Here is a 26838-nt window from a genome sequence, read left to right as displayed (position 1 = left end):
ACACAGAGTCTCCCATGCTGCAGAAAAGATTCACCACAGACCTGTTTTGCTTCAAAAAGGAAAGAAAACTTTATTATTATTATTACAGAAAAAAAAATAGAAACAGAGGAGAAAAGGAATCTACACATACAGGAAGAGAATAGTAGGCAAAAATGAGAATAAGGCCACTTTACCTCATACTGGATACTTACAACACCCCACCTCAGCTGCTGGGAAGCCTGGTGGAGACACACAGGCCGCAGTCCCGACTGAGAGAGGCCTGGGCGGAGCGTCCTCTCCTCAGGGGACACTTCCAATGGACCATTCCCACAAGAGCCATATTTATAGGGCAAATAATAGGGTTTGAAATTAAACATTTGTTCATCTACGTGCAGTTTGGAGCAAGCAGCATGTCCAGTTTGTCCCATGGCGGGGCGGGGGGCAGCCCTGCCTGGCGCAGGAGGGGATGGGAGACAAGGCTGTAGCTCTTGACGTCCACAACAGAGGGGCTGTTCCTGGAGGCCAGACAATATATTTTAAACAGTTGGCTCCCAAGGTCATTCACACAGCGCCAGTGTCACAAATAACATTCCTTAGCCCACCTGTGTATATGCAGGCCCAGGTGGTCAGTGATGCGGGACAAATCACAAAAACATTTATCTATACCGAACACCTCCACAATGTGTGTGTGTGTGGGGGGGGTCTCATCCAATCAGTTGAAGGCTTTAAGAACCAAGATTGAGGCTTCCCAAAGGAGAAGCAATTCGTCCTCAAGAGGCAACATAGAAATTGGGCCCGAGCTGTCAACATACAGATTTCGACCTCCAGATTGCAATATCAACCCTACCCTGAATTTCCAGCCTGCCCGCCAATTTTGGATTTGCCAGTCCCCACACACCCAATTCTCAAAATTTCTCTCTCCGTGCGTACTTACTAGTTCTGTTTCTCTGGAGGACACGGACTGATAACACTCTTCATGCAACTCATGTCCCACCACTGAAGACTGTAAAAATTCCAAACATGACACTCATTTCTATCTCCCCCCATGTCCTCTCAATGGACCATTCTTACTATTTCTCTTCCTTTCTCAAAGCTCTCTATGGGTCACAGAGAACTGATTGTCTTCACTTCCGTCTCTTTCTCCTTCCCGGAACCTCGGCCTCCCCCACAAGAGCACAGAGTCGTACAAAGACCAAGTGTCCCGGTTTTCACAGAACTTTCTCGAATTTAATACTGAAATCCCAGCCCCTGAGAAACCCTCATTCTTAGGAAAACCGGAATAGTTAACCCCAGGGGACAAGGAATCATGCCAGCCCATCAAATTGGCTCTTTTTAATATTGCTTGAAATTCTCTCCCCTATCGCCTCTCCACGAGGCTTTTCATCTCTGAAGTCAATAATCGGGCAGATTTGGGTCCCCGATGACTCCCCCACCCAATGGAGACGCCATGCCTCCCTTCTGCATTGGCGGGGGGCGGGGGGCGGATGCAGAAGAAGTTTACCTACTACACGATGTCCCAGCATATTAATTGGTCACCAATCAATTTTATACGGTGAAGCTGTGAGTATTCTTTGATAATCTTCTTTTGTAATTCAGGCCAGGCCCATTGCTTCTGAGCTCTTGCTTCTGAGCAATGGGCCTGGCCTGAATTACAAAAGAAGGCATAGACTCAAACTATGACTAGAACTAGCACAGTGGCTCTTCTAGAACGAGCGAATGTATTTTAGTGCAGATTTTAAATCAAAATTTCTATACGTGTAATACAAATGTTTTACTTCGAAGATCTTAGAGTCTAGGACACTCACTATTATCTTCATTGATTTGGTAAAAAACAAGAAGTGGGGAAAATCGTACCAGCCGTCCGCAAAATTCCACAGTCACACCCAGGGCATATGGGCACACAGATCGAGCTTGCCAAGGGGAGAAGCATGAGACCCCAGATAAACAGGGCCTTTCAGTAGCCACCTCAGTATGCCTGAAGTAGCAAGGTCAGGGAAAGAAGGTGAGAACAGCAGAAGCAGTTGGATTCCATGGGTACATGAAGCAATTCAGAGTCAGGGAATGTAAGAAACTCACCCACTTGATACTTACCTTATTATAGACGTCTAGGGCATCTTACAAAGCAAATGCCAAAAAAGTTGAATTTTAACATCCTTTTTTACTTGCATCCAGCCCAGGACATGTCCACTTTCTTGGTAATCTAGTCAGGAGACCCTGGCATGGCCGTAGGAAGAGTGGTTAGATTCTGCTCGTATTGTAACTGTCGAACAAATACATTTTGATGACATACAGGATGTGACAAGTGACAGAAAAATGAAAGACCTGAGCAAGAAGAAATATGAAATGTCATTTACTGAGGTTGGGAAAGGTGAGGAAAAGCAACTTTGGGGGAGGAGACAGGTATCAGGACTTTGATTTGGACATACTGGATTTTGTGCTGTTAGCACTCCAGATGGCGATGTGCCTTGGGCAAATGGATATGAGAGTCTGGAGCTCAGGGAACCAGTCGGGGATATGGATGTGAATTCAGACCCAGTGTGAGGTCACAAGGCCATGAGTGTAAGTAGAGGAACAGGGACCAGGCCCTGTCAGGTAATGTGGAGAGGTGAGGGAGATAAGCAGGAACTGACAAGAGACAGAGAAAGAGTGGCCAGTGAGACAGGAGCCAAACCAAGAGAGAGTGAAATCCCGGAGCCAAGAAAATGTCTTAAAAATGTCTTTTTACTTTGCAGATGTAAAAACAAAACAAAACTTAAAAAAAGAAAAGGAGAATCTCTTTCAGGACTGGCTCTTTTTTTTTTTTTTCCCAAATATTTTATTTATTTATTTGACAGACAGAGATCACAAGTAGGCAGAGAGGCAGGCAGAGAGAGTTGGGGAGGCAGGCTCCCCGCTGAGCAGAGAGCCCAGTGTGGGGCTCCATCCCGGGATCCCAAGACCATGAACTGAGCTGAAGGCAGAGGCTTTAACCCACTGAGCCACCCAGGTGCTGAACTGAACACAGTGTCCCTTATAGGACCACAACTCCTCCCTGGGCGGGTGGAAAGTTTGGAAGATTACAACTTTAGAAAAACTAGACAGGGCAGAGGGTGGTGGAGAGTTGCGGGCACTTGCTGCCTTCTGCTGGTCATATTCATGCATTACATATTAGAGGAAGATTGCTCAGGAGCCTTTGTCTTTCAAAATATCTCGGAATTTTTTTTTTTTTTTTTTAATAGGGAGAGAGAGAGAGAGAGATCATGAGTGGCGAAGGAGGGGCAGAGACAGGGGAGAAGGAGAGAGAATCCCAAGCAGGCTTCTCACTGAGTGGGAAGTCCAACACAAGGCTTGATCTCCAGACCCTAAGATTATGACCTGAGCCGAAATCAGAGTCAGACGATTAACCGACTGAGCCACCCAGGTGCCCCTGAAATATCTCAGAATATTAAACCTAGAAATAACCTTACACTTCCTCTGTCCCGGCATTTTCATTTTTACTAGGGAATAGGTGCTTGGCCAAGAAAGTTTTGCGTAAAGTCATTATACGAAGTTCATCAGACTTTAGGCTCTTTCCATTATTTCAAGTCCCCCTCCCATTTGCAGCCAAGTACAGTCACAAGCTAATCTGCACGTTATTCCAATTCAAATGTCTTGTACTCTTACGTTCTTTAATGACAAGCTCTACGACCACATCACGTCACCCCACTTCACTGACCCCACCTAGTGGCAGAATAAATAAAATGAGGATCTTCCAGGATTCTGAGGACTCACCCTAAAACTTTCCGAGGGAACATTTCCTCAGCTTTCAGTCTGACTTCTTTTAATCTTTCATAGAAATTTTGCACCCCTTCCCACAAGTGGTCCATTTGCATTTTACTGCAAAACATTTTCTTCACAAATTCTACCCTTCTGGAAATCCCTATCACCCTAGTTTAAGAAACACAACCCAAGAAAGCACGCAGAATTAACTTCTCTCGAGTACAGTATAGCCACAAAATAAAACAGTCCCCATCGATATTTCTTTATTCACAAGATAGATCCAGTCTTTCCTCTCAATTCTTTTTCATCGTGGATTTTTTGCATACATTTTTACTTTTAAACATTGCATTAAAATGTTATTTATCTGAATTACTGAAGGGTTTTTTTTTTTTTTTTTGGTACCTCCTTAAATTTTGTGCCTGAAGCTGGTGCCTCACCTGCCTTACTCTGGTTCCAATCCTGCATAAAGGGCTCCAAAGAGCTAGATGAATTTTGAATACCACGGACTTACACATCCTCACTGCGAAGACCAGATTAGCCCTGTGACTATTATGATTGATACCTACTGACGCACAAGTTTCCAAGTACAACCAGTGACAGAAGATCCTAACTGTTCAACTCCCAGCCCTCCAAAGTTCCAGATTCCTGATATAAAAGAGGACACCATGTTCTGACCTAACAGATGGAATCTGGGGTTGGCATGGAAGGGCTGGTAGCATCTGGCTCAGTGAGGAAGCACTAGGTCTTCCTAAGGGAGAAAGAACTCAACACACAGATCAGAAAGGAAACCTGGTGGTTGGAGAGGAAGGGGGAGGAGGCGCTGGGAAGACAGGCAGTTAGACAGTAGAGAGAGGTCAGGTCATACTGCACTGGAATCACCTAGAGAGTTCAAGAAAGTCCTAATGCCCAGTCACCACCCAGACCAATTTCATCAGCATCTCTCAGGGTGAAAAACAGTCATCAGTAGTTTTTAAAGTTCCGCAGGAGATTCTGACCCTGGTGGCCAAAAATGAGAACACCGGTATAGGCCTAGGAGAACATGCAGTTAGAAACCACAATGTGAAATCTTTGAAGAGTTTTAAATGGGAATAATTACATCTAGCTACGCCCCCTCATTTTTAAAGATTACTCTGGTGACAAAGGAGAATAATGCAGAAGACCTATTGTTCAACCACCTATCTGCAAATTTGCTGGAAGTGAGGCTAAGCAGTGAAAATCAGTATGTGCAGGGCACCTGGGTGGCTCAGTGGGTTGAGGCCTCTGCCTTCGGCTCGGGTCATGGTCCCAGGGTCCTGGAATCGAGCCCCGTGTTGGGCCCTCTGCTTGGCAGAGGGCCTGCTTCCCCCTCTCTCTGTCAAATAAATAAATAAATAAATTTAAAAATTTTTTTAAAGAATCAGTATGTGCTAAGAACTTATTACATGCCCAGGCACTATGCTAAGTAATTCATATATACTATTTTATTTACTCCTCACAGCACCTTTTAAACAAGAGGTATTATTCCTACGTCTCAGAAGTCTAAGGCTTACCCAGGATCACACTCAGCTCAGAAAATACAGTGTTCTCATCAAATCTCTGTGTTGATATGCCAATTCACGATGCCTCCTCCTGCTGGGAATGACCAGCAGGCCATTGTTGGCCAGAGAATGTCACCATCGGGGTTACTGGAAGGTTAGGGTTTTGGTCATAAATGAATAAATTAGCCTTTGGGCTGGCATGAGGATGAATCCATCCTGGGCTGAAACAACAGCAGGAGATTATAAGCAAGTAAGGCTAAGGGGTGGTCCCTTGGCTCTGGGGCATTCACCAAGGAAAAATCCCTCTAAGGTCCCTGGGTGGATAGTGCACCGGATTCCCAGGCCACACACCAACCTTACCACCTCATGCCCTCTATATACAGTGAACAGCTGTACAGGAAATAGTCATATGCAATCCACGTTTGTAATTCCTATGAAGTTATTTATTTATTTATTTTTCTATGGAGTTATTTAGAATATTATACATTGTGCAACTCCTATGCTATGTCACCAAGAGAGAAATTGTCTTCAACTTTGATACTAGGAACACCTTGAGTCACACTGAGAACGGGAAATTTGTCTTGTAGATAGAAGCATGTAAGTTGGACCATTTCCTTCTTTTTTATTGGCTTCCAAGAAGCTCAGCATCAGCTTTTATGCACAATCATGCATATTTTAATGGCATTTACCGACATATAGTTTACATACAGTAGAACTAGACACCTTTTTTAGTGCATGGTTCTATGAATTTTGGCAAGCGCACAGCTATGTAACCACAACCATGTTCAAGACAGAGAACAGACCGATCACCCTTAAAAGTTCCTCTGAGTCCCTCTGTAGTCAACCCTCCCTCTCCCCAGCCCCAGTCAACTGCTGATCTGTTTTCTGGTCATCTAGTTTACCGCTTCCAGAATGTCACAGAAGCAGAACCATATGGGGTGTAGGTTTTCAAGTCTGGTTTCTTTCACTTAGTAGAATGCACTGAGATTCCCCCAGCTTTTCATGTGTCATCAATAGGATATTCTCTTTAGTGCTGCGTTCAGTTTGCCTATCTAGCTACCAATTTAGAGATATTGAGCTGTTTCCTTGTTTACTCCTACGAATGAAGTTGCTGTAGATATTTGGGTCCAGGTTTCCGTGTGAACCTAGGATTGCATTTTGCTTAGAGAGCCAGTAACGGACTGCAGTCACAAGGTGGGTATAGACTTAAGCTTATAGGAAACTGCCCAGAATTTTTGGTCCAGCTTTTGTTGGCGTGTTTGTTTTCTTCCTGTTGACCACGAGAGTTCTTTGTACATTCTGCATACAATTTCTCTCTCACATTTATGGTTAATGACTGGTTTCTCAGCGGGCAGCTTCTCTTCTCATTTCCATACCTGTGACTTTAGAAGAGCAGAACTGTACTTTTAATGAAATCCAATCTTTTTTTCTTGTCTTTTTGGATCATTAAACACCTGTTTTATCTTTATGGTTATCTCAATGTGGTTTCTGCCCTTTTTGTTCTTATTTTTCTAACTTCATTACAAATTTTTAATTAAACCCAAATATTTTGGGAAGAAGGAGCAAGGTATAAATAGAGTAACTTGTGCACAGATTCTAGAGTCATCTTGATCTGCTGAGAAAGGAAACTAGCTTTTTTACATTGACGGTCTTATTTTAGATTTTATTACTTCACAAAAATGCTCATATTACAAGAATGTTTAAAATAACAAAATTGGAGCTCACAAAAAAAGAAAAAGGAGTATGTCCATAATCACGTAAGAAAGGATTCTAACCCAAGTTGGCCTAGTGACAGGGACTGTGTTATTTCTATACATCATATTCTACAGCATCTCCTTAAAACAATTTTAGATAACTTAAGTCAATTTAAGTTAAAATACAATGATATTGGTTGAGGAACACAGCTTATTGTTAGAGTCAAAAAAATCTCTTAATCTTTCTATAGATAGAACTATACTAACTATAATGATGGTCTTTATGATATACTTTTCTAAAATCAAGGTCCAAAGGGGGCACCTGGGTCATACAGTTGGTAAAGCATCTGACTCTTGGTTTTGACTCAGGTCATGATCTCAGGGTCTTGAGATAGAGCTCACTGTCAGGCTCTGTGTTGAGCACAGAGCCTGCTTGAGATTCTCTCCCTCTCCCTCTGCCCCTTCTGCTTGTACTCTCTCTCTCCCTCTCTCTAAAATAAATAAATATAACTTAAAAATATCAAACCCAAAAATGCATTGGTAAAAGTGCATATATAAAAATGTTTATATATTTTTATATATAATACATATAATACAATTATGCTAAATAAAAAATACGTATGTTAAAAATACAGATAGGTAGATGAGATGGAGAAATAGAGGTGGAAATAGAAAGAAGGAAAGAGAGAGAGAGAGACAAAGAGACCAAATTTTTATATAGGGGTAATATATTTAGAGGGGGGTTTATTTTATTGTTCTACCTAAATTCTCTGTAAGAGTTCTAAATACTTATAAATCACGTATTTTAAAAATCATTTATGATTGTTCTATACCTGATTTTTTTGCTTTTCTACTATTTCCATGACTTTTTGTCTAAAAGCAATAAAATCTGGCCTGGCTTTTAATACTAGAAATACTTCCTACTTAGAAACAGTGATCCCTGAAAGACCCATTAGATGAATGTAGGCGTGTTGGCTTACACAACACTGCCATCTACGGGCAGAACTTCACCACTGCACTCTGGCTTTGGTGAGTCAGTCGACAAGGTGACACAGTTCCTTTCTATTTAGTTTCATTTTTAATGTCTATTGAAATGGCCAACCATATAAAAAGATAGATCACATACACCCCCGCATGCACACACACCCGTGCACGAGGGTGCATACACACACACAAACACACACACACAGAAGAGTATTTCAAAGTCAAGAATTTTAGTACATTGCTAACTGATAAAGACTTTTTTAAATAACTACTATGCTACTATGGTACAAAACTAAAAGTAAATCTAATATTACCTGATTGCCAGTTTTTATTCAAACTTCCTTGGCTGTCTCTAAACACTTCCATCACAGTAACTCTGCTTAAATCAACGTCCAGATCCAGATAAATGTATGGTTAATTAAGTTTTGCCAAAACCTAAAACAAACAAACCCTCTGTATTTTAAAAAACATACCCAGGAAATAGTAAAAGAGGGCAAACCACCATTATTTAGAAATATAAAGCATGTCATGAGACTAGGATAATCTTGAAACTAAAATCAAAGACTCAACATAAAGAAAGGTAGAGATGAAACTCACTTACAATCCTCGATGCAAGGAAAATATTAGAAAGTTAATTAAAAGTAGAGCTACCCTATGGCCCGGCAATTGCCCTGCTGGGTATTTACCCCAAAGATACAGATGTAGTGAAAAGAAGGGCCATCTGTACCCCAATGTACATATGGAGTATGTACATAGCAGCAATGTCCACAGTAGCCAAACTGTGGAAAAAGCCAAGATGCCCTTCAACAGACAAATGGATAAAGCAGATGTGGTCCTTATATACAATGGAGTATTTTGCCTCCATCCGAAAAGGATGAATACCCAACTTTTGTATCAACATGGATAGAACTGGAGGAGATTATGGTAAGTGAGATAAGTCAAGCAGAGAAAGTCAATTATCATTATGGTTTCACTTACTTGTGGAGCATAAGGAATAACACGGAGGACATTAGGAGAAGGAAAGGAAAAATGAAGGGGGCGAAATCGGAGGGGAAGGAGAACCATGAGAGACTGTGGACTCCAAGAAACAAACTGAGGGTTTTAGAGGGGAGGGGGTGGGGGATGGGTGAGCCTAGTGGTGGGTATTAAGGAGGGCACCTATTGCATGGAGCACTGGGTGTGGTACATAAACAATGAATCTTGGAACACTGCATCAAAAACTAATTTTTATGGTGACTATGTATTTTATGGTGGCTAACATAACACAATTTTTAAAAAAAAGAAAATTAAACCTCTAAAAAAAAAATGGAAAGTTGTAACAGCTGAAATTTCATCTGATCACCCATGGTTGGAATCTAACCAGAGAAGCCTGATGACATGATGGAGTGTTTTTTTTTTTTTTCCACACAGAACCCGGAGCAGGGGTTCAGGGATGGAACTGCTGCCCCAGGACTCAGGTTCCTCTCCATCCCCTTCCTCGACCCACAAATTCTTATGTTGAAAACCTAATGCCCAAGGTGACTGTATTTGGAGGGAGGCCTTTGGGTGTGATTATGTCATAAGGGCAGAGCCCCCAAAAATGGGATTAGTGCCCTTATAAAAGAAGAATCAGAGAGCCCCCATCCCTTTTCTACCACATGAGGGCACAGCGAAACCACAGCCATGGAAGAAGTAGGACCTCATCAGACACTGAATCTGCCAGGACCTTGATCTCAGACTTCCAAGCCTCCAGAACTGTGAGACCTACATTTCCGTTATTTATAAACTGTCCACCTTGGGACGCCTGGATGGCTCAGCCAATTAGGTGTCTGCCTTCAGCTCAGGTCATGATCCCAGGCTGGGGATCCAGTCCTGGATCAGGCTCCCTGCTCAGTGGGGAGCCTGCTGCTCTCTCTCCCTCTGCATGCTGTTCCCCCTGCTTGTGCTCGCTCTCGCTCTCGCTCTCGCTCTCTCTCTCTCTCTCTCTCTGACAAATAAATAAATAAAATTTTTGAAAAAAAGAAAAATAAAATAAACCGCCCACCCCATCTATGGTATTGTGTTAGAGCAGCCCAAGGAAGAATGGACTAACACAAAGGGAGAGGAGTGCCTTGTTGAGGCTCCAGAGCCCTCCACCCCCCATGTGCTTTCTGCTTACACTGGGGCATGGACATCCTTGCCGCCTCACCACATAGGAGGGAGGAAAGTCTTGGCTCCCCACTAAGACCTCTCAGACACCACCCCCACAGGCGATCGGGCACCCCCTTTTGGCCTGGTAAGAGTAGCCAGCTAGGCTCCCCACTGGCCTTTACTGGCACAGGCAAAGGTGGCACTACAGTCCTTTCTGTGACATTTGACTGACTCTGCAGTCATTGCCTAACTGTCTTCTGTTTCTAGGTTGCCCTTCTCCTCGCTCTTCTGTCAGGAGAGTTGGCAGCCATCTATCTCCATTTGTGTTTCTGGTTTGCAAACTGCTCCAGCGCCTGGTCTGTGGTTTACAAGACAAAAAGAAGAGCCAGGCATTTTTCTGTCATTCTTCAGGTCCCACGGTCCCCTCATGGTCTCGCCACCAGGATGAGTGTCCCAGGGCTTTCATAACAAGCACCACATTCCGGTTGACTCAAACACCAGAAAGGTATCCTCTCATAGTTCTGGATTTTATTGATTCGTCTTGATGCGACTATAAATGAGACCATTCTCTCAATTTCTCTTTCTGATAGATCATTATGAATGTATAGAAACACAACTGAAAAAAAAAAAAAAAAAAAGAAAGAAAGAAATACAACTGACTTTTGTATATTGACTTTGTTTCCAGCAACTTTACCGAATTTGTTTATTAGCTCTAAGAGTATTTTGGTGGAGTCTTCAGGGTTTTCTTGTCTAAGACCATGTCATCTGCAAACAGAGACAATTTTACTCTTTCTTTTCCAAGCAAGAAGCTAGAATAAATCCCATGTGACCTTGGTGCATGATGCTTTTCATATATTGTGAAATTCAGTTTACTAATAGGTTGTTGAGGATTTCCCTATCTGTATTCATTCATCAAGGATACTGGCCTGTAATTTCCTTTTCTTGCAGTGTTTGTCTGGTTTTTGTATTATGGCATTGCTGGCCTCAAAATGAGTTTGAAAATAGTCTCTCCTATTTTTTGAAAGAGTCGGGAAAGGCTGGATATCAATTCTTCTTTAATTGTGTGGTCAAACTCACCAGTAAATCCATCTGATCCTGGACATTTCTTCATCAGTTCCATTTGGTTTCTGATTTAAGGAGTAAATGCACTTTTCTTCCTAGTCTATGCATCCAAGAGCCTATTGCCATTTCCATATAGATTATCCTTTGTGTTGATCTCCAGAGGAAAGTGCTGGATTGAAAGTGTTGATCTCCAGCACTTTCCTCCCTCTGCTTGAGCAGGGATAACCTCACTGGAGCATGTGGCTCATACAGCCACATGCAACACCTGCACAACAGCTGGACAACCCCCTTTACTCCGATCAACTGTCCCGAAGCCAACATTATGAGGAGTCAAGTCCAAGTTGTGTGGGAAGACTTATAATACTCAGCAGTAATCTCTCAGGCTAGAATAGAAAAGATCCATCTAGAAGGAAGGACTTTCTGTATTTATCATCTTTCTGTGTGATTATTCCATGTAAGTCTCAATACTACAACTTGTCTCCCACCTTAGTCACTCTCTTACTGCTCTGGGATATATAAATGGGCTGTGGCACCTTTTGGAATGAAGTTCATAGGACACTGAGCAGGAGAGACTCCAAATCCATCTGGAAAATATTTCACCAGATATCTGATTCTCCACCTTCTTCAGGGATTGACACATATCGTCATAACTTTTGTCATATCTCATGAGCTCATACTATGTTACTGCCATTGGCATAACACCGAACAGCTGATACCAGCCTGGAGTTGTTTTTTTTTTTTTTAAGAAAGGGAGGGAGGGAGGAAAAGAGAGAAAAAAGAGAGAGAGAGAGAGAAGAGAAAAAGAGAGAAAAGAGAAAAAAGGAGGGCTGAAGAAAGGAAGGAAAAGACATTTGTTGATAAATCCATTAAAAATTCTCATTTTTTCCTAATTAAATTCTTCAATGTGATATATTCTCAAATACACACATTTATCAAATTCAATTCAAAGAGCAATCATTGAATACTCAGTATCAAGGCACAATGGAGATACCAAACCACCTGGCTGAGGTCACTTGCCTGAAGAGGTCACTTACCTGAAGTTGTTCATTCCCTAGCAGACAGATTAGAATCTGATCACGAAATCCCATGAAATAACGCAGGATGTGGGAAGTATGGTAAATACCACATTAGCAAAGTAATTGCGTAACCCACTCAGAAAGTTTGTGGTCACTCGATTTTCACCCTCTCCTTAAATGGCCATCAACTCCTTTGGTGGCAACAGAGAACTTTATTATGTATAAAGCTCCTCATCCCCCAAGCTTCCACATCAGTCTGGATCCAGCCCAATTCAATGACAGTGACTCTGAGATTGATTTTTTCTTTTGTAATCTGTAGTCTTGCAACTCACAGTGGAAACCTTAGGCTGAAGATGGTCTTTGTCAGCCTGAGTCTCTAAGGGACAGCGTGAAAGTGAACCCTACCTTCTGCTGTCAGAACTTTATGCAAGGGAAAAATAAATTTCTAATACATTAAATTGCTCAAGCTTGTGACCATATCCATTAGAGTAGCTATTATTTCCCTTAATTAATACACTTACCATCCTAATGATTATTCTCGTACCAACTGGAAGCATTCTGCAGACTGGCTGAATCAGCCACATTTAGCCAGAATCACTGAACTGGTTCTTGGAAGGCAAAGGTTTAGACCTTGACTGTATGCCTGCAACTTTGGTATCATTAAGGGCACCTTGGTTTCCTTAGTTATAAAAGTCAAATAGTTAAGAGCTCTTTCCAGCTTTAAAAATGATGTTTGGTATCCTGACTGACCCCTAGAGCAGCTGTCATGCTGAAAAAAGAAACCTACATCCATGTTGCATGAGGTCATTTTTCATTCTTTCACTGGATTTCAGAAAATGGATTAAAAAGTCCCCACCTACTTGGACCAGATGGCAACCATGCAGAGAATTTTCCTGGTCTGCAAATATTTTGTCAAGCACCTCAGGAAATATAATGGGGGAGTGCTTTAAATGCGAGGCAAGATGTCTGGTTCTTCCCCCATCCCAGTCCTTCCCTACCTATGTAAGCCCTGAGTGAATCACTTCCTCTCTTAAAGACCCACTTTTCTCCCATTTGTTATGAATGGAGCTAGATGTAGTTTCTCTCTTCCAGTTCCAACAGTCCATGACCTACAAAACCCCTCCAAGGAAGCACCAAGTCTATTTTCTATTCATTCTTTTTTTTATTTTTATTTATTTTTTAAATTTCTTTTCAGTGCTCCAGAATTCATTGTTTATGCACCACACCCAGTGCTCCATGCCATATGTGCCCTCCACAATACCCACCACCAGGCTCACCCAACCTCCCATCCCTTACCCCTTCAAAACCCTCAGTTTGTTTTTCAGAGTCCACAGTCTCTCATGACTCATCTCCCCCTCCAACTTCCCTCAACACCCTTCTCCTCTCCATCTCCCCATGTCTTCTGTGTTCTTCCTTATGCTCCACAAATAAGCGAAACCACATGATAATTGACTCTCTCTCCTTGACTTATTTCACTCAGCATAATCTCCTCCAGTCCCGCCCATGTTGATACAAAAGTTGGGTATTCATCCTTTCTGATGGAGGCATAATATTCCATTCTAACAGGGTTTCGGGGTCAGCTGTCATGAAGACAATCCCAGTTTGAGGCACCACCATCAGTTTCCAAGGTTTCAGAAACTACCAAGGGCTAGAGGGTGCCAAAGCAAAGAGAAAACTCCCCTGACTCCTAACAATCTTGTTCATTTCATTCATTTATTCCATAGGTATGTAAGTGTGTCTGGATGCCAGACATATTTGTTAGTCACTGAAAGCACAATGGTGAGTAAGAACTCATCTATAATAAAAATAATGTAATTCACAAGCTTTAGGTTCCTTCAAAATAGAAGGAACAAAGAACAATGAACATTCCCTTTCCTAACTGCATTTCCACCTTTTCTAAGAGCGCATGGACCTCCCCTCTTGAGGAATTTCTCCATTCTGACTGGATACAGTCAGGTGAGAATGTCATGATGCCTCCCTTTCCTAGCCCAGGTGTGAGACCCTCACCCAAGCTAGGCTCAACAAACTTCCCTCTTTGCTGAATCTTGAGGAAATGGACACAGACTGAAAGCATTTCATTCCCTTTAATAACAGCAACCTGACCAGACTGTTCCTACTAGATGAACACTTATAAGTGAGTGTGAGCATAATTAGAAGTTTGGAGGCACAGCCCTTCCAGTGACATCCACCCTCCCCACCTCTCCAACTACCACCACCACCAGAGCCTCTCTCTCAGCCCCTACGGATCCCTGAGTCCCCAGGGACAGGTCCTCCTTGAGTCCCAAGACCCACCCATCTCCTCTGCTTAGGCAAACTGGCAGTCACCATACCCACCTCCTTGATCCCATGACTCCCAGAAGATATTCACAAAAACAAATCAATCTGATGCAAATACATTTCCACAGGCTGGGATCTTTGGTTGTATCATTGATCATTTTTTAAGTATCACTTACCAAGTTTAATTTAGCCCCTGAAAGTGCTCTTTCCTCTAATTCAGTGTTTCTTTCTTTTTTTTTTTTTAAGATTTTATTTATTTATTTAACACAGAGAGAGAGATCACAAGTAGGCATAGGGAGGCAGAGGGAGAGGGGAAAGCAGAACTATAAAGTCTAGTTTTTAATCAGTTGTAATCAATCAGTTGTATTTAGAAAAGTAAAAAACTTTATTTCCCTAGCAAGTCAAATAACCCTGAAAGGATACATAGTGTTAAAGAACAATTACTCAAAACATGAGTTGAGGAAAAGGCAGACCTAGTAGGATCAGAGGATAAAGTGGGAGGACCCACGCAATGAGGTTCTGCAGTGGAAGGGAGAGATTGGACCTCCCTCCAACACAAGAAGTGGGAAGTCATAGCCAGGGAGCAATATGGGGTCAGTGGATAGAAAATGACTAAGAGAAAACACCCCTTTTAAGGGAGGATCTGGTTAAACTGACCTAACAGGATTCTTGCTGAAAGAAAGCCAGGGTGATCAGGTGATCAGACATCGCCTGGGGACAGGGAAGGCTGAGGAAGCCGGTCAGATGTAGACTGCGATCAGATATCAACAAGGGGGATTCTAGTTAAACTAACTTAGCAGGATTCTTGCTAAAATTGGACCATGCAAAGATGAACACAAAATTCTGAGTCCACTTGAGAAGAGAGCTCAGAGATGCCCAAGCAGAGTCTGGTCAAGGAGAGAATCTTTGTCAATAGTCATCTTTTCGCCTCATTTACAAATTCTGCATAACTTAGCATTTATTATAGTCTGTGACTGTTCTATTTGGACTTAGTCTTTCCATCTTGTTTTTTTTTTTTTAAGATTTTATTTATTTATTTGACAGAGATCACAAGTAGGCAGAGAGGCAGGTAGGGAGAGAGGGGGAAGCAGGCTCCCTGCCGAGCAGAGAGCCCAATGCAGGGCTCAATCCCAGGACCCTGAGATCATGACCTGAGCCGAAGGCAGAGGCTTTTACCCACTGAGCCACCCAGCCACCCCACCATCTTATTTTATATTTCTATTTATCGAATACTTTCCTCTTGATTTTTTTATTTGCTTTTCCTGATGTCCATTTCTCTTTTTCCTCTAGTGACCTGGAAGATTTCTTTTATCCCATTGCTTTGGATTTTTCCATCACTATCCCCATGGCCTGAAAGGTGAATGCAAGCAAGCTCAGTGGAGGCAGCCCAGGTGTTAACCCCCCTTGAGAGGCATACCCATCCCACCCCCAGACCCAGGCTCTGATAACTCAGAAGTATGCGTTTTCCGGGGCTTTGTGAGGAAGACTAGTACTGGCTGTGTCAAGGACCCCTCCTATTTTTGCAATGGGATGGAAGATACTAGATTTCAGTTTCTGCATCAATTCAATCTCAAAATTTAAATCTTTAAAAAAAATTTAAATCTTTGTGATTTTTCCACAAATGTCTTTTTTTCTAATAGCCCCCTTCATGATTCTGCAACCACAAAATAAATTTATTCTCATTTTTGTATTTCTTCTGTCATTACAAGGGGGATTTTGAGTGAGTGGTGGACAGATGCATTATATTTAGTTTAAAGCCCAATTATTGGGGCACCTGGGCGGCTCAGTTGGTTAAACGACTGCTCAGGTCATGATCCTGGCGTCCCAGGACCGAGTCGCACATTGGTCCTTGCTGAGCAGGGAGCCTGTAAATAAATAAATAAATAAATAAATAAATAAATAAATAAATAAAAATAAAAAATAAAAGTCCAATTATTCCTTGTTACAGTCAGTTGGGTTTCCATGTTGATATTTGTGTGTATTTGTTTTGCTCTGGGCCTGCCCTCTTCCCATCCTTCTGTCTTGTTTGGAGCTCTAGGTATCAGCCAGGATAATCAGGACACTGGGGTCAGTAGGGAGAGGGAGGACAATGGAGAAGGGAATGATCTGTGCTTCCTCTTTTGCCAGCACCAGACTAATATCCCTTAAATGTAGATGCTGATTAGGATGGGAGGGAGAGTCAAGAGCCAGCCTAGTTTAATCCCATTTATTTTTTTTTTTTTTTGTTTAAATTCAATTTAACTAACATATATTGTATTATTAGTTTCAGAGGTAGAACTGAGTGATTCATCAGTTGCATACCACACCACATCCTGAGCCACGAGGGAGAAGAACAGACTGCCCATGAGGAACCTGAAGATTTGACAACAGAGAAGAAAAAAGAAAGTATGAAGCACCTAATGAATTCAAGCCTGAATCCATCAATTTCACAACTGCATCCAGAGCTAGCCCATTCACAGTAGTTTGCCAGGATGCATTTCTCAGTGGCAGGATGAGAGAGGACATGGGGCTAGGGTCAAGGGGACAAACAAAGAGGGACAGGGAACTCTAGAGCAGAGTTCAAGGACTCATCACTTGTGCATAATCAACCAGAAACCACAACACTCGATATGTAAATCTGGGTGGCTGAGCCTCTCCAAGGGTAATACACCCAAGCACTGTTATTGATGTTTTCTCTTTCACTCTAGGAAGTCAGAGAATATCTGTAGCCTGAATGTCTTCTTGAAAACACGAGCACCTACATTTTCCAGAGGAGGTCCAAAATCTTGGGTCATGTTTATGGCACAAACACGTGCACATGTTTGGGCAAAGGACTTTGCTTCTCTCAGCTCCTCTTTCTTCAGAGATGAGTGGAAACAGACACAGCTCCAAAGCTGCATGGAAGCAGCAATTTCTCAAGTGACCTCCTCTGCCTCTCTCCCTCTTGGCTATGGGGACAGCTTTACCCCTTAGGAATTCAGGACAGATGTCTGTCTGTCGCACTCTAGCTGGAAGACTGGCAATCGATCAAGATCTAGGCACCACTGAATGTGGACTCCGGAATTTTGTCTTCATCTTGTGGGATATCAGCATAAATCAAGTACAAATGACAGCCATTACAACCTACAGAGGAGTCAAGCTGAAGTAAAAAGAATCACCTGCCTTGGACTCTACTGTGACTGATGAGCTAGAAAAAAATATTGAACCACAGACTTCAAGATGGATTATCAGACACAAATATTCCAGAGCCAGGTAAGGAAGCCACCATCCCTTAATTAAGTCTTGCAAAGAGCAAATTATGCCATGTGTCCCTGACAAGCTAGTTGACTTACTATATGTTGCTGCTTCAAGTAAGGTAGACCACTCCAAATAGGCTGGCTAATTATGCCAAATGAAAAGCAAAAATGGTGCTTCTTGAAATGTCAGATGTGAAGAACACTGATAAGATAGTTTACCAATAGTTTTCAGGATGACTTACAGGTGGGCATTTGGTGTCTCTCTCATTCTCACTCTCTATCCCCTTCTCTCTCTCTCTTCCACAAGCAGTTTAGAATTTATTCTAAGAATCTAACTTTCTTGGGAACCAAATGGGGAATAGCTTCATTGATGAGTTTGTTGGAATACTGCCCCCAAATTTCTATTTCTATCACTCTTATATACAAACCCAAGAACCTCTCAGATTAGCTTATTGGCACTTTGCCTTTCCTCAGTAAAATCAGTATTGTCAAGGTCCATCACGGACATTTTGTAGAACTGTAGATCCTGACAGAAAGTCACAGATGCTTCAAAGACAAGCTTTGCCTTCAAATAATGAACCATACACATATCCAGGATCTCAACCATTTCTCAGTGATCCCCGTTATGCTCTAACATCACAACAGCCATTCTTATCAATCACTACTGTATGTGATTAATAAAATATTTTTTGCCACAATGGTTCTTATAAGCACTTTCGATTAGTAGCAAATACTCTCTTAGTACAATCATTCAGTTGTACTCTTCACACTGAATCCCAATTTCACATTCGATACCAATTTCACATTATTCATTGAGGAACATAATCCCTTATAGAGTCATGTCATCTTTATCATTCCCATTTTCCAGCCCCTATGTCACCCATATGTCTCCTATGTTTAGAAGAATGTCTCCTACACAGAACCAGGAAAACAACCTTTTTTGCATTCTCAATCTAAATATTATAGGAAAAAGTGTAATTGACCATTAGCAATTAGGTTCTACAGTGGAATATCATTTAATGTGTGTATATCACTTAAAATCATATTTATACATTGTACAAGAATACTGAGAATTCTAGTAGGCAAAGTCAATTTATTCTTTATCAAAATTTATACAGTCTTTCTGCATCAAAAAACCTGAAAAACCACAAAATTTAATTAAAATCATCTGCATCCTGAAAAACCACAAAATTAATGTATTCACCCAATTACTAAAAACAAGATAATCTGCAATATTCAAAAGGGGAGAAAGTGTCACTGCTCTCCTCTTCCCAAACAACACACCTATGTAAGCCCAGCAGATAACTACTGAGTATGGCTCATTGTATTTCCTTCAGGAATTACCCTGTTTTTCTATCCATATATATATATATATAACCATTAAAACAGAATCAGAATATCATACAAAATAAACTATTCCATGGCCCATATTTTCATGAACACCTTTCTTGTGACCCTATAGAAACCTACTTCATCCTCTTTGGTTGTTTAGTGTCCCATCACAAAGCTCTAACATAATTAGTTTAATTAAATTCTCATTAATGAAGATTTCAGTTATTTTCCATTTCTTCAATTTTTAACCAACATTTCTATGAGCAGTCTTGTATACACATTTGAGCACACTCATCTACTCATTTCCAACCTAGGACAGGCTATGGAGTTTCTTTTTCCTTCCCCCACTCCAAGGTTTTCTGCCATCCATGCTGCTTGCATTGAATGTTTCTACTCCCAGGGTCAATGAAGTGCATGAGCTCTGATATCAAAGCCCAGCTCTGCCACTCACTGCTATGGTGAAGTGACTTAAAGTCTCTGCACTCAACTTTCTTCATCTACAGAATAGGAAAAATATCAGTTTTGAATTCCTAGATTTGGGGGGATAATTAAACGTGATGATTTATGTACAAAGTCGGACACTTTCTAAACACTCCATAAATGTCAAGTACAATGACTGGTATTGCTTGTATCTCTGCAGAGAGTATCACTCTATCTTTTTTAGGATCTATGTTGACTATGTCCTCAGTCAACTATTCTGCACATTAAATGTCCACTTGCCAGTTACTCTCCTCTCTACCTCCAAGAGTCCTCTCTTTCCTCATCATCTGGGGAAATCTGCTGCTAATTTTGCTATTAAAGACAATAGCAAAGCTCTCAGTGGCAGAATCATGGAAACCTACCTAGGATTTCTCTTGTAAAACTCACTGTTATAATCTATTATAATTTATTAGCTCTGGTCCATTATTGATTTTCAACTATTCATTGTTAGGTGTTTTTTTCCTCCTTCATTCTGCAGATGTTTGTTGAACATTTGCCAAGTAAAGATACAGACTGAGTCTTCCTAATACAAGAAAATGAAACATCAATTTACAAATCCAGTAAGGTAGAAAGAATCTGAGAGCAGACAAGAACAATTAGGTCTTCTAGATCTGCCTCTGTGCTCTGCTAGGAGATGATTATCTCCTAGCAGAAGAGAAGGTCTCTTGAGTTGAGTTTTGAAGGAATTCATTGTTCACAAGCTAATGCAGATGAGCAAAGGTGTTTCCAAGCAGAGAGAGAGTTTTATAAGAGCTGGAAGCCACAGAAGAACGGTGAGGAATTGAAGATGGTAAGAGACATGTATGCTGAGGTGGGGATGAAAGGTTAAGAGGGAAACAAGACTACAACAAGTAGAGCTGCACTTCAAACAAAATGAGATCTTCAGTGTCTTTGATGGGGTTACTATGGAAACACCATGGCATTGCATGATTCCCTGGAAGCTCCAAAGACAGTAGGCTCTTGGTTCAGCTCATTGAACATGGTGAACAACAGATGACCAACTAAGTAAAGTTCACTTTCTACTCTACTGATCTTTGTTTTAGGGGCACCCAGGTGGCTCAGTCAGTTGGGTGTCTGACTCTTGATTTCAGCTCAGGGCTTGGTCTCAGGGTCTCGAGGTCACTGGATCAAGCCCCGCACCGGGCTCCACACACCAAGCTCAGCAAGAAGTCTTCCGTCTCCCGGCACCTCTGCCCTTCTCCCCTCTCCCCTCCCCCAGCTCGCACTCTTACCCTAAAATAAATAAAATCTCTATTAATCTTTGTTTTAGTTTCATGGGTCATCTCTAGCTTAATACCAAAATACCTCTAAATCATGGGCCTTCATATGATATACATTTAGTCTGCCTTTTTTGAAACAACTTCATGGCAAAGGAGAGGTTCAAATAGGAAAACATTCTTTAATTATTCTTAACTGAGAGAAATTAGAATCCCTTAATTACATTGTATGAAGTTTATCATCTGCAACAGCTCCCTCACCCTTAGGAGAAGGCATAAAAGAGTTCAATTTTTAAAACTTGCTTTTTTTCTTTGTAATTTCCATTCAGCCTACTTTCCGATAGATAGATAGATAGATAGATAGATAGATAAGAAACAGTCCAGATATGGTATATTGCTAAAGAAAGGGACCATCAGATCACAGACATAAGTAAATATATCCTTTTCTAGGATTTTAGATCTCACCTAAGGAAACACTCTCTGTCAGGGAAGCCCTAGGCTTTCCACAACTGCTGGGAAAAGCGTGAAGCTTCAGCAGCTGACCGAGGGCTCGGTTCCCCTTCAGTGAGAAGGGTTTTTGTACAGTGACACCATGGGGAGCTATCACTGTGGTGGACGTTCGGCGCAGGGACCAAGGTGGAAATCAAACGTGAGTAAAATCCAAACCTTCCTTCCTCAGTTGTCTGTATCTTGTGGTTCTCATGCCTGGGGAAGGGATCTATAAAAGCTGACTCTTTGAAACCAGGCCCTGAAATCCTCTGGGGCAAAGATAAAATCTGTAAACAAAAATTTGGTTTTGCGTTTTTGAAATTGGTTTGGTTGAAAAATTGGTTGAAAAATTGAAGTTGGTTGAAAAATTGGTTGCAAAAAATTGGTTGTATGTTTTTCATGAAGAACAAAATTCAGTGAGTGAGTGAGAATAATTCATCTAAGTGATAGTTTCAGAAATCTATTGGCAAGCACAATTACATATTCTAAAGAGAGCCTTGCATGATTGTCAGAAAACGAAACTCAGTTTTTGTATAGGAGGGAAGTTAGGAGGAATTATTGTGTGTACACGTTCAGCCAGGGGACCAAGCTGGAGATAAAACGTAAGTATTTTTTTCAACTGGTTCTTCACTGTCTCTAATTGGTTTGTTGCCTTTTTTTTTTCCTTTTCATGTGTTTTAATTAGTTACAAGTCAGGGATAAAACAAATTTCATTCCCAGATTAGGTACAGGGGAGCCTGGCTCTGTAGCGCAATGGATAGCGCATTGGACTTCTAGGTACAGGGGAGGGAAAATTGTTCTACTGGAGGCTAGCTGAGAACTCATTTTTAAGATTTCCAAATCAAAATAGGGTAACAGGGGAGAGAGGCTTGCTACCGTTTCACGGCGGGTTTTTGTACAGAGGGAGGTTAAGGGAAATCACTGTGGTTCACTTTCGGCCAAGGGACCAGACTAGACATCAAACGTAAGTACATTTTTCCCCAATTCTTTGTGAGGTTTTTCTCCTGTTGCATCATTTGTTCAAGTTTGTGAATTTTGGTAAAATGAGCTGTTCCTGGTGACCCAAAAGTAAAATAGCAGAAAACTAGAAAATAGCCAACTTTTCAGCCAAGCAAACTGTTGAGATTGTGATGAAAATTGGTTTTGCGGGGGAGAATGGGAGAGAAAGAGTTAGATTTTTCTCTGCATTGGCCTTTCTTCTATGATGGGTGTCAGAAGGAGGTTTTTGATAAGGGGTAAGCGTCAGAGCCCTCACTGTGGCTCACGTTCGGCCAGGGGACCAAGGTGGAGCTCAAACGTAAGTACACTTTTCTAGTCCTTTTCCTTGTTGAGTTGTGAAATCTGGGGGTTTTCATGTGTGGGGTGTGAGTTGAGGCCAATTCCAAAGAGAGTGGGATTCTTCCGAAAATCAGATGAGGAAGGTACTGAAAATCAATTTGTCTCAACGAAGAGCGAGGAGCTAGTTAGTTGACATGGCATCTAAATTGCCAGATTTTTGCTCTATCCATCAACCTAATGAGCTTAGAAGCAAATAGAGGTTTTTGCTCAGGGGAAGGTAATTAAACGAATACAGTGGGACAGCTTTGGCCCAGGGACACATCTGGAGATTAAACGTAAGTAATTTTTCTCTATTGCTTTTTGAAATTTAGGTCTAAATGCCAGTACTGACTTTTAGAGGCTTAAGGTTGAAATTTGTGCAGATGAGTACATGAGACCATTTCAAATTTATCATCAATTTCCAAAGTTAAACTCAGCTGCAGAAATGGATTTGTAGACAAAAAGATTAATTTAATCTAAATTGCAAGATTCAAAAGGGAAAAAAATAGCATAGTAAGAAAAAGAATCTTTGGCACCCAAGAGAAAAAGCAAACTAATTTTTGTTGAGTTTTGCCAAATGTTATGTTGATTTTTGCTCGTTATGTGTAATACAGAAGAGGAATTTCTTAGTCTATTTTCTCTCCTCTGATAAGTTATTTTATAACAATTAAATCAATAGAATGCATGAAAAGTCAGTAAGAAGTTAGAAAAGTACATTTGTTTGCTGTGTAGAAGATACATACAGTTTGAGAACTAGCAGCAGTGTCCTCTTTAGAGTCTAAAATGAGTGATAAACTGTCAATATTCAGAAATTCTACAGAGATTCTATATCTTGAGAGATACCGCCTTTTTAAAAATCCAATTTCTACCTTAGACTAACGGTGAAATGATTTCTTATCATATATGGTGAAAAGATGGTGGTCGCCAAATTCGGTTTTTAAGAAATTCGTTGTTTAAATGAAGGAAAATAAAATAATTGCATGTTTTAAATGTCCATGGACTTGTAAAAAAAATACTAAATAGTTTTTAGTATTTTTTTTTATTATCTTTTATTTCCCTCGTTACTACCTGGCCATCTTTTAATACCACCGAAGAGGCCACGGCATGGCATGACTTGCGTGGTCTGTAAGCATCGTGGTGGTCTTCTGTCATGACTGAATGACTTTTGTGACCTGGCCACAGAGCCCACGTGGCAGTGCGCCTACAGTAGGCTAAGTGCCACGGCCTCTTCCACTACACTGTGGCGGCTTTTCCGACACAGTGATACAAGTCAAGGCGCTAACAGAAGAGAATAGAAACGTCGTGGGCTCTGAGTTCACATAGAAAAAATAGGGAGAAATCTGATTTATCAGAGATTTCAGAACCAAAATTCACATTCATTACTATATCATTCATAATGAAAATTTTTTGTAAAAAACTTAAAGCTACTATTTTTTTCAACGACATGTAACCATTTCAATCTCCTCTCATCAAATGTATTTAAATAATAAAAGTGCAATCTAAAAGAAAGAAATATATGTAACTCCTTCAGAGCAAAATCCCTACCAGCAAAAATGTAATTTAAGGGCATCTGGCCACTCTGGATTTGACCTATCAACTTTTTACTGAGGTCACATTAAACCACCATTAGAGAAAAGATAAATTTGTGACATGTTTTTAATTTTCAAAAGTGTAATAGCTTAGGAAGGATTATATTTTCATTGTACAAAATATCTAATCATACACAAATGCCATTAATAAAAACTTAATATAAACATATTTCCTAATACCGTCCTTCTGTGATAGAAAATTAATCTGGGTATTTTTAATCCCATATCTTCTAAAAAGTTTAGTTATTGTTGTTTAGTAATTTAGTAATTGTTGTTTACTTCAGCTGATTTCAGAAGTGATGCATAAGAAAGATTATTTTTGGTCTACTACAATTAAATAGGACATTTTAGGGCTGTTTTAAAACTCTGAAAACTCCTTTAGAACTATTTAAACTAAGTAAGTATTTGAAACTGTTTTAAAACTGTCTTAGAGCCTTTTAAAAACTCTTACAAATTTTAAATTCCATGGAAATCAAATAAAATGTCTTATTAGAATTTCCATGTCAAATGTACTAATTGTTTAATATTTAAATGCAGGGTGGATATTTTCAAAGTGTCAAGGATTCACCCAGATAGGAGTATTTTCATAGAATATGTCCCTCCTTTTTTTCTAGAATGCATATTATTTTGCTGCCAATGCTATTTTATAAAATTCTCTGAAAAAAAATCAGTAATGAAGGTTAAAAGAGAAAAAAAAATCAAAATATAAAAAGTTTATAGCATCTTATGTTGAAGTGCTTGGTTAATGAAGGTTAACTTTACACAAAGCTGCTCACACTTATCGGCAGAGTTCTTCCACCAAAGCTTCTGGCTGTGTTACGGTAGCTCTTGCTCTCCAACTAGAGGGCCTGAGCGCCCACAGCGGGGATTTCCAGGAGGCCATCTGGCAGCTGCTCACGGTCAGAACTGAAGCTAGCCGGTTCCTTGTAGGCAGGTGGCCAAAGTTACCGTTGACCCCCCTGGTCTGGTCTGTAATCTCCCCACATGATGACAGCCTTCAGCCCAGGGCTCTGCCTTCCTTCAAGGCCTCTATGAGAGCCAGGAGAGTTGCCGGCCTCACCACAGACGGCGACGGGGCTGCACCCCGACCCAGTCACAGACTCAGGGCTTGGAGTCACTCTATAGGGTGGGTCTGGCCCTAACACCCTCAGAGAAAACCCAAGGAGGAACGTGGCAGCTTGCTCTCGCTGCACACTTCTGGGAGAGGCATGGGGGAAATGATCTGTGTCAGGGGGTGTCCAAGACCTGTTCTCACTTCTCAACTCTGAGGGGCTCAGATGAAATGGCCTTTGTGTCTCTACCTGAACCATTCGTGTTTACTGCAGGAGGCAATAAGGGGAAGTCAGAAAGGTGAGGTCAGAAAAGCAAAAAGCCCTCAAAATGGCTGCAAAGATTCAAACAAAACAATTTAAAACTTTCTTAAGAGGCAGCAGCTAGAGAAAAACTGAAGATGGTGGAGATGATATGTCTGCTTCCTGGCGTCCATCATGGCTACCCTTCCAGGCTCTGGGACTGCCCGCTAACAACAGACACAAATGGATAACTTCCCTGTTACTCAGAGACCATTCTCTGTGCTTCCTTCATTAGGGAATGATGCCCAGCCATCCGTCTTTCTGTTCCAACCATCTCCGGACCAGTTACATACCGGCAGTGCCTCTGTCGTGTGCATGCTGAATGGCTTCTACCCCAGAGAAGTCAATGTCAAATGGAAGGTTGATGGTGTTACCAAAAACACAGGCATCCTGGAAAGTGTCACAGAACAAGACAGCAAGGACAGCACCTACAGCCTCAGCAGCACCTTGACGATGCCCAGTACGGAGTACCTAAGTCATGAGAAGTACTCCTGTGAGGTCACTCACAAGAGCCTGTCCTCCCCTCTTGTCAAGAGCTTCCAAAGGAGCGAGTGCCAGTCAGTGGCCTAGCAGGCCCCACCACCTATCCCTCAGTCCCAGCCTCCGTGCCCTCCCCGTCAGGCCTCTGGTCCTCTCCATCAGAGACCCACCCCTGTTGCAGACCCCTCTCCCTACCTTACTACCTCCCCCTTTGGCTTTAACCATGCTAATAATATTTGGGGGAAACGAATAAATAAAGTGAATCTTTGCACCTGTGATTTCCCTGTTCTTCCTGATTTAATGGTTGTTATACATTGGTGGGGTTTTTTTTCCCAATTACCCAGTTCATCTTCTAAGAAACTAAATATTGAGTTGCTGTAAAATACGGCGTCATTTATAAAAGTCCTCATCCCCCATTCTACCCTACCCTACAGCCTTCGACAAGACACTCCTCTGCGAAAGCTATAAGCCACCTGTCTTCACATCCCACTCCCCTGGGCCATGGTATAAATGGCCTGCTTTCTCATTTTACCCGTCTCCAGAGGCTCTCTGCAGCCTTTGAAGGCTGACAGTCCTTACAGTAACATATTTTTTGATCCAGCTGAACTTACCAGGAGAATTTACCAAAAGCAAATTTTTCAAAAGAAAGAAACATGTCTCAAGAGTCATTCACTGTCACATTACATAAAATCACAAGACCATGAAAATGGTCTAAATGAACAAGCAATAAGGAAAAGTTAAATTCCACTATGGCCCTTCAACTTAATAGAATATGTCTCTATCAGCCAAAGACCACACTGAGCACTTTATACAAACTTAAGTTAAGTCTCACTACACTGTAAAGTTAAAAATGTTCATTAAAAATGTTGGGCAAGTTCTAGAAGGCTGAGAGAGTTCCATACAGTATAACTAGCCATCCCACTCCTAGGTGACTGTGTCTCTGTCCACCAAAAAAACCCATGTAAAAACTTCCAGAGCAGCCTCATTTATA

The 26838-nt window shown here is 41.3% G+C and overlaps 1 gene segment (V, D, J or C); it reads left to right on the top strand.

The window, feature by feature from the left end:
* LOC106004692 overlaps positions 1 to 26125 on the top strand; it is a 253961-nt gene extending 227836 nt beyond the window's left edge. The window contains 2 exon segments of the V gene segment in view: positions 22372 to 22406; positions 25603 to 26125. Coding sequence covers positions 22372 to 22406; positions 25603 to 25937 — 370 coding nt within the window.
* Positions 26126 to 26838: the final 713 nt, after the last annotated feature.

This window comes from Mustela putorius, unplaced genomic scaffold (genome assembly GCF_011764305.1).
Source record: "Mustela putorius furo isolate JIRA1106 unplaced genomic scaffold, ASM1176430v1.1 tig00000281_pilon_pilon_pilon, whole genome shotgun sequence".
In the NCBI taxonomy this organism is placed as follows: domain Eukaryota; kingdom Metazoa; phylum Chordata; class Mammalia; order Carnivora; family Mustelidae; genus Mustela; species Mustela putorius.
This window is presented reverse-complemented; position numbering and strand designations above follow the sequence as displayed.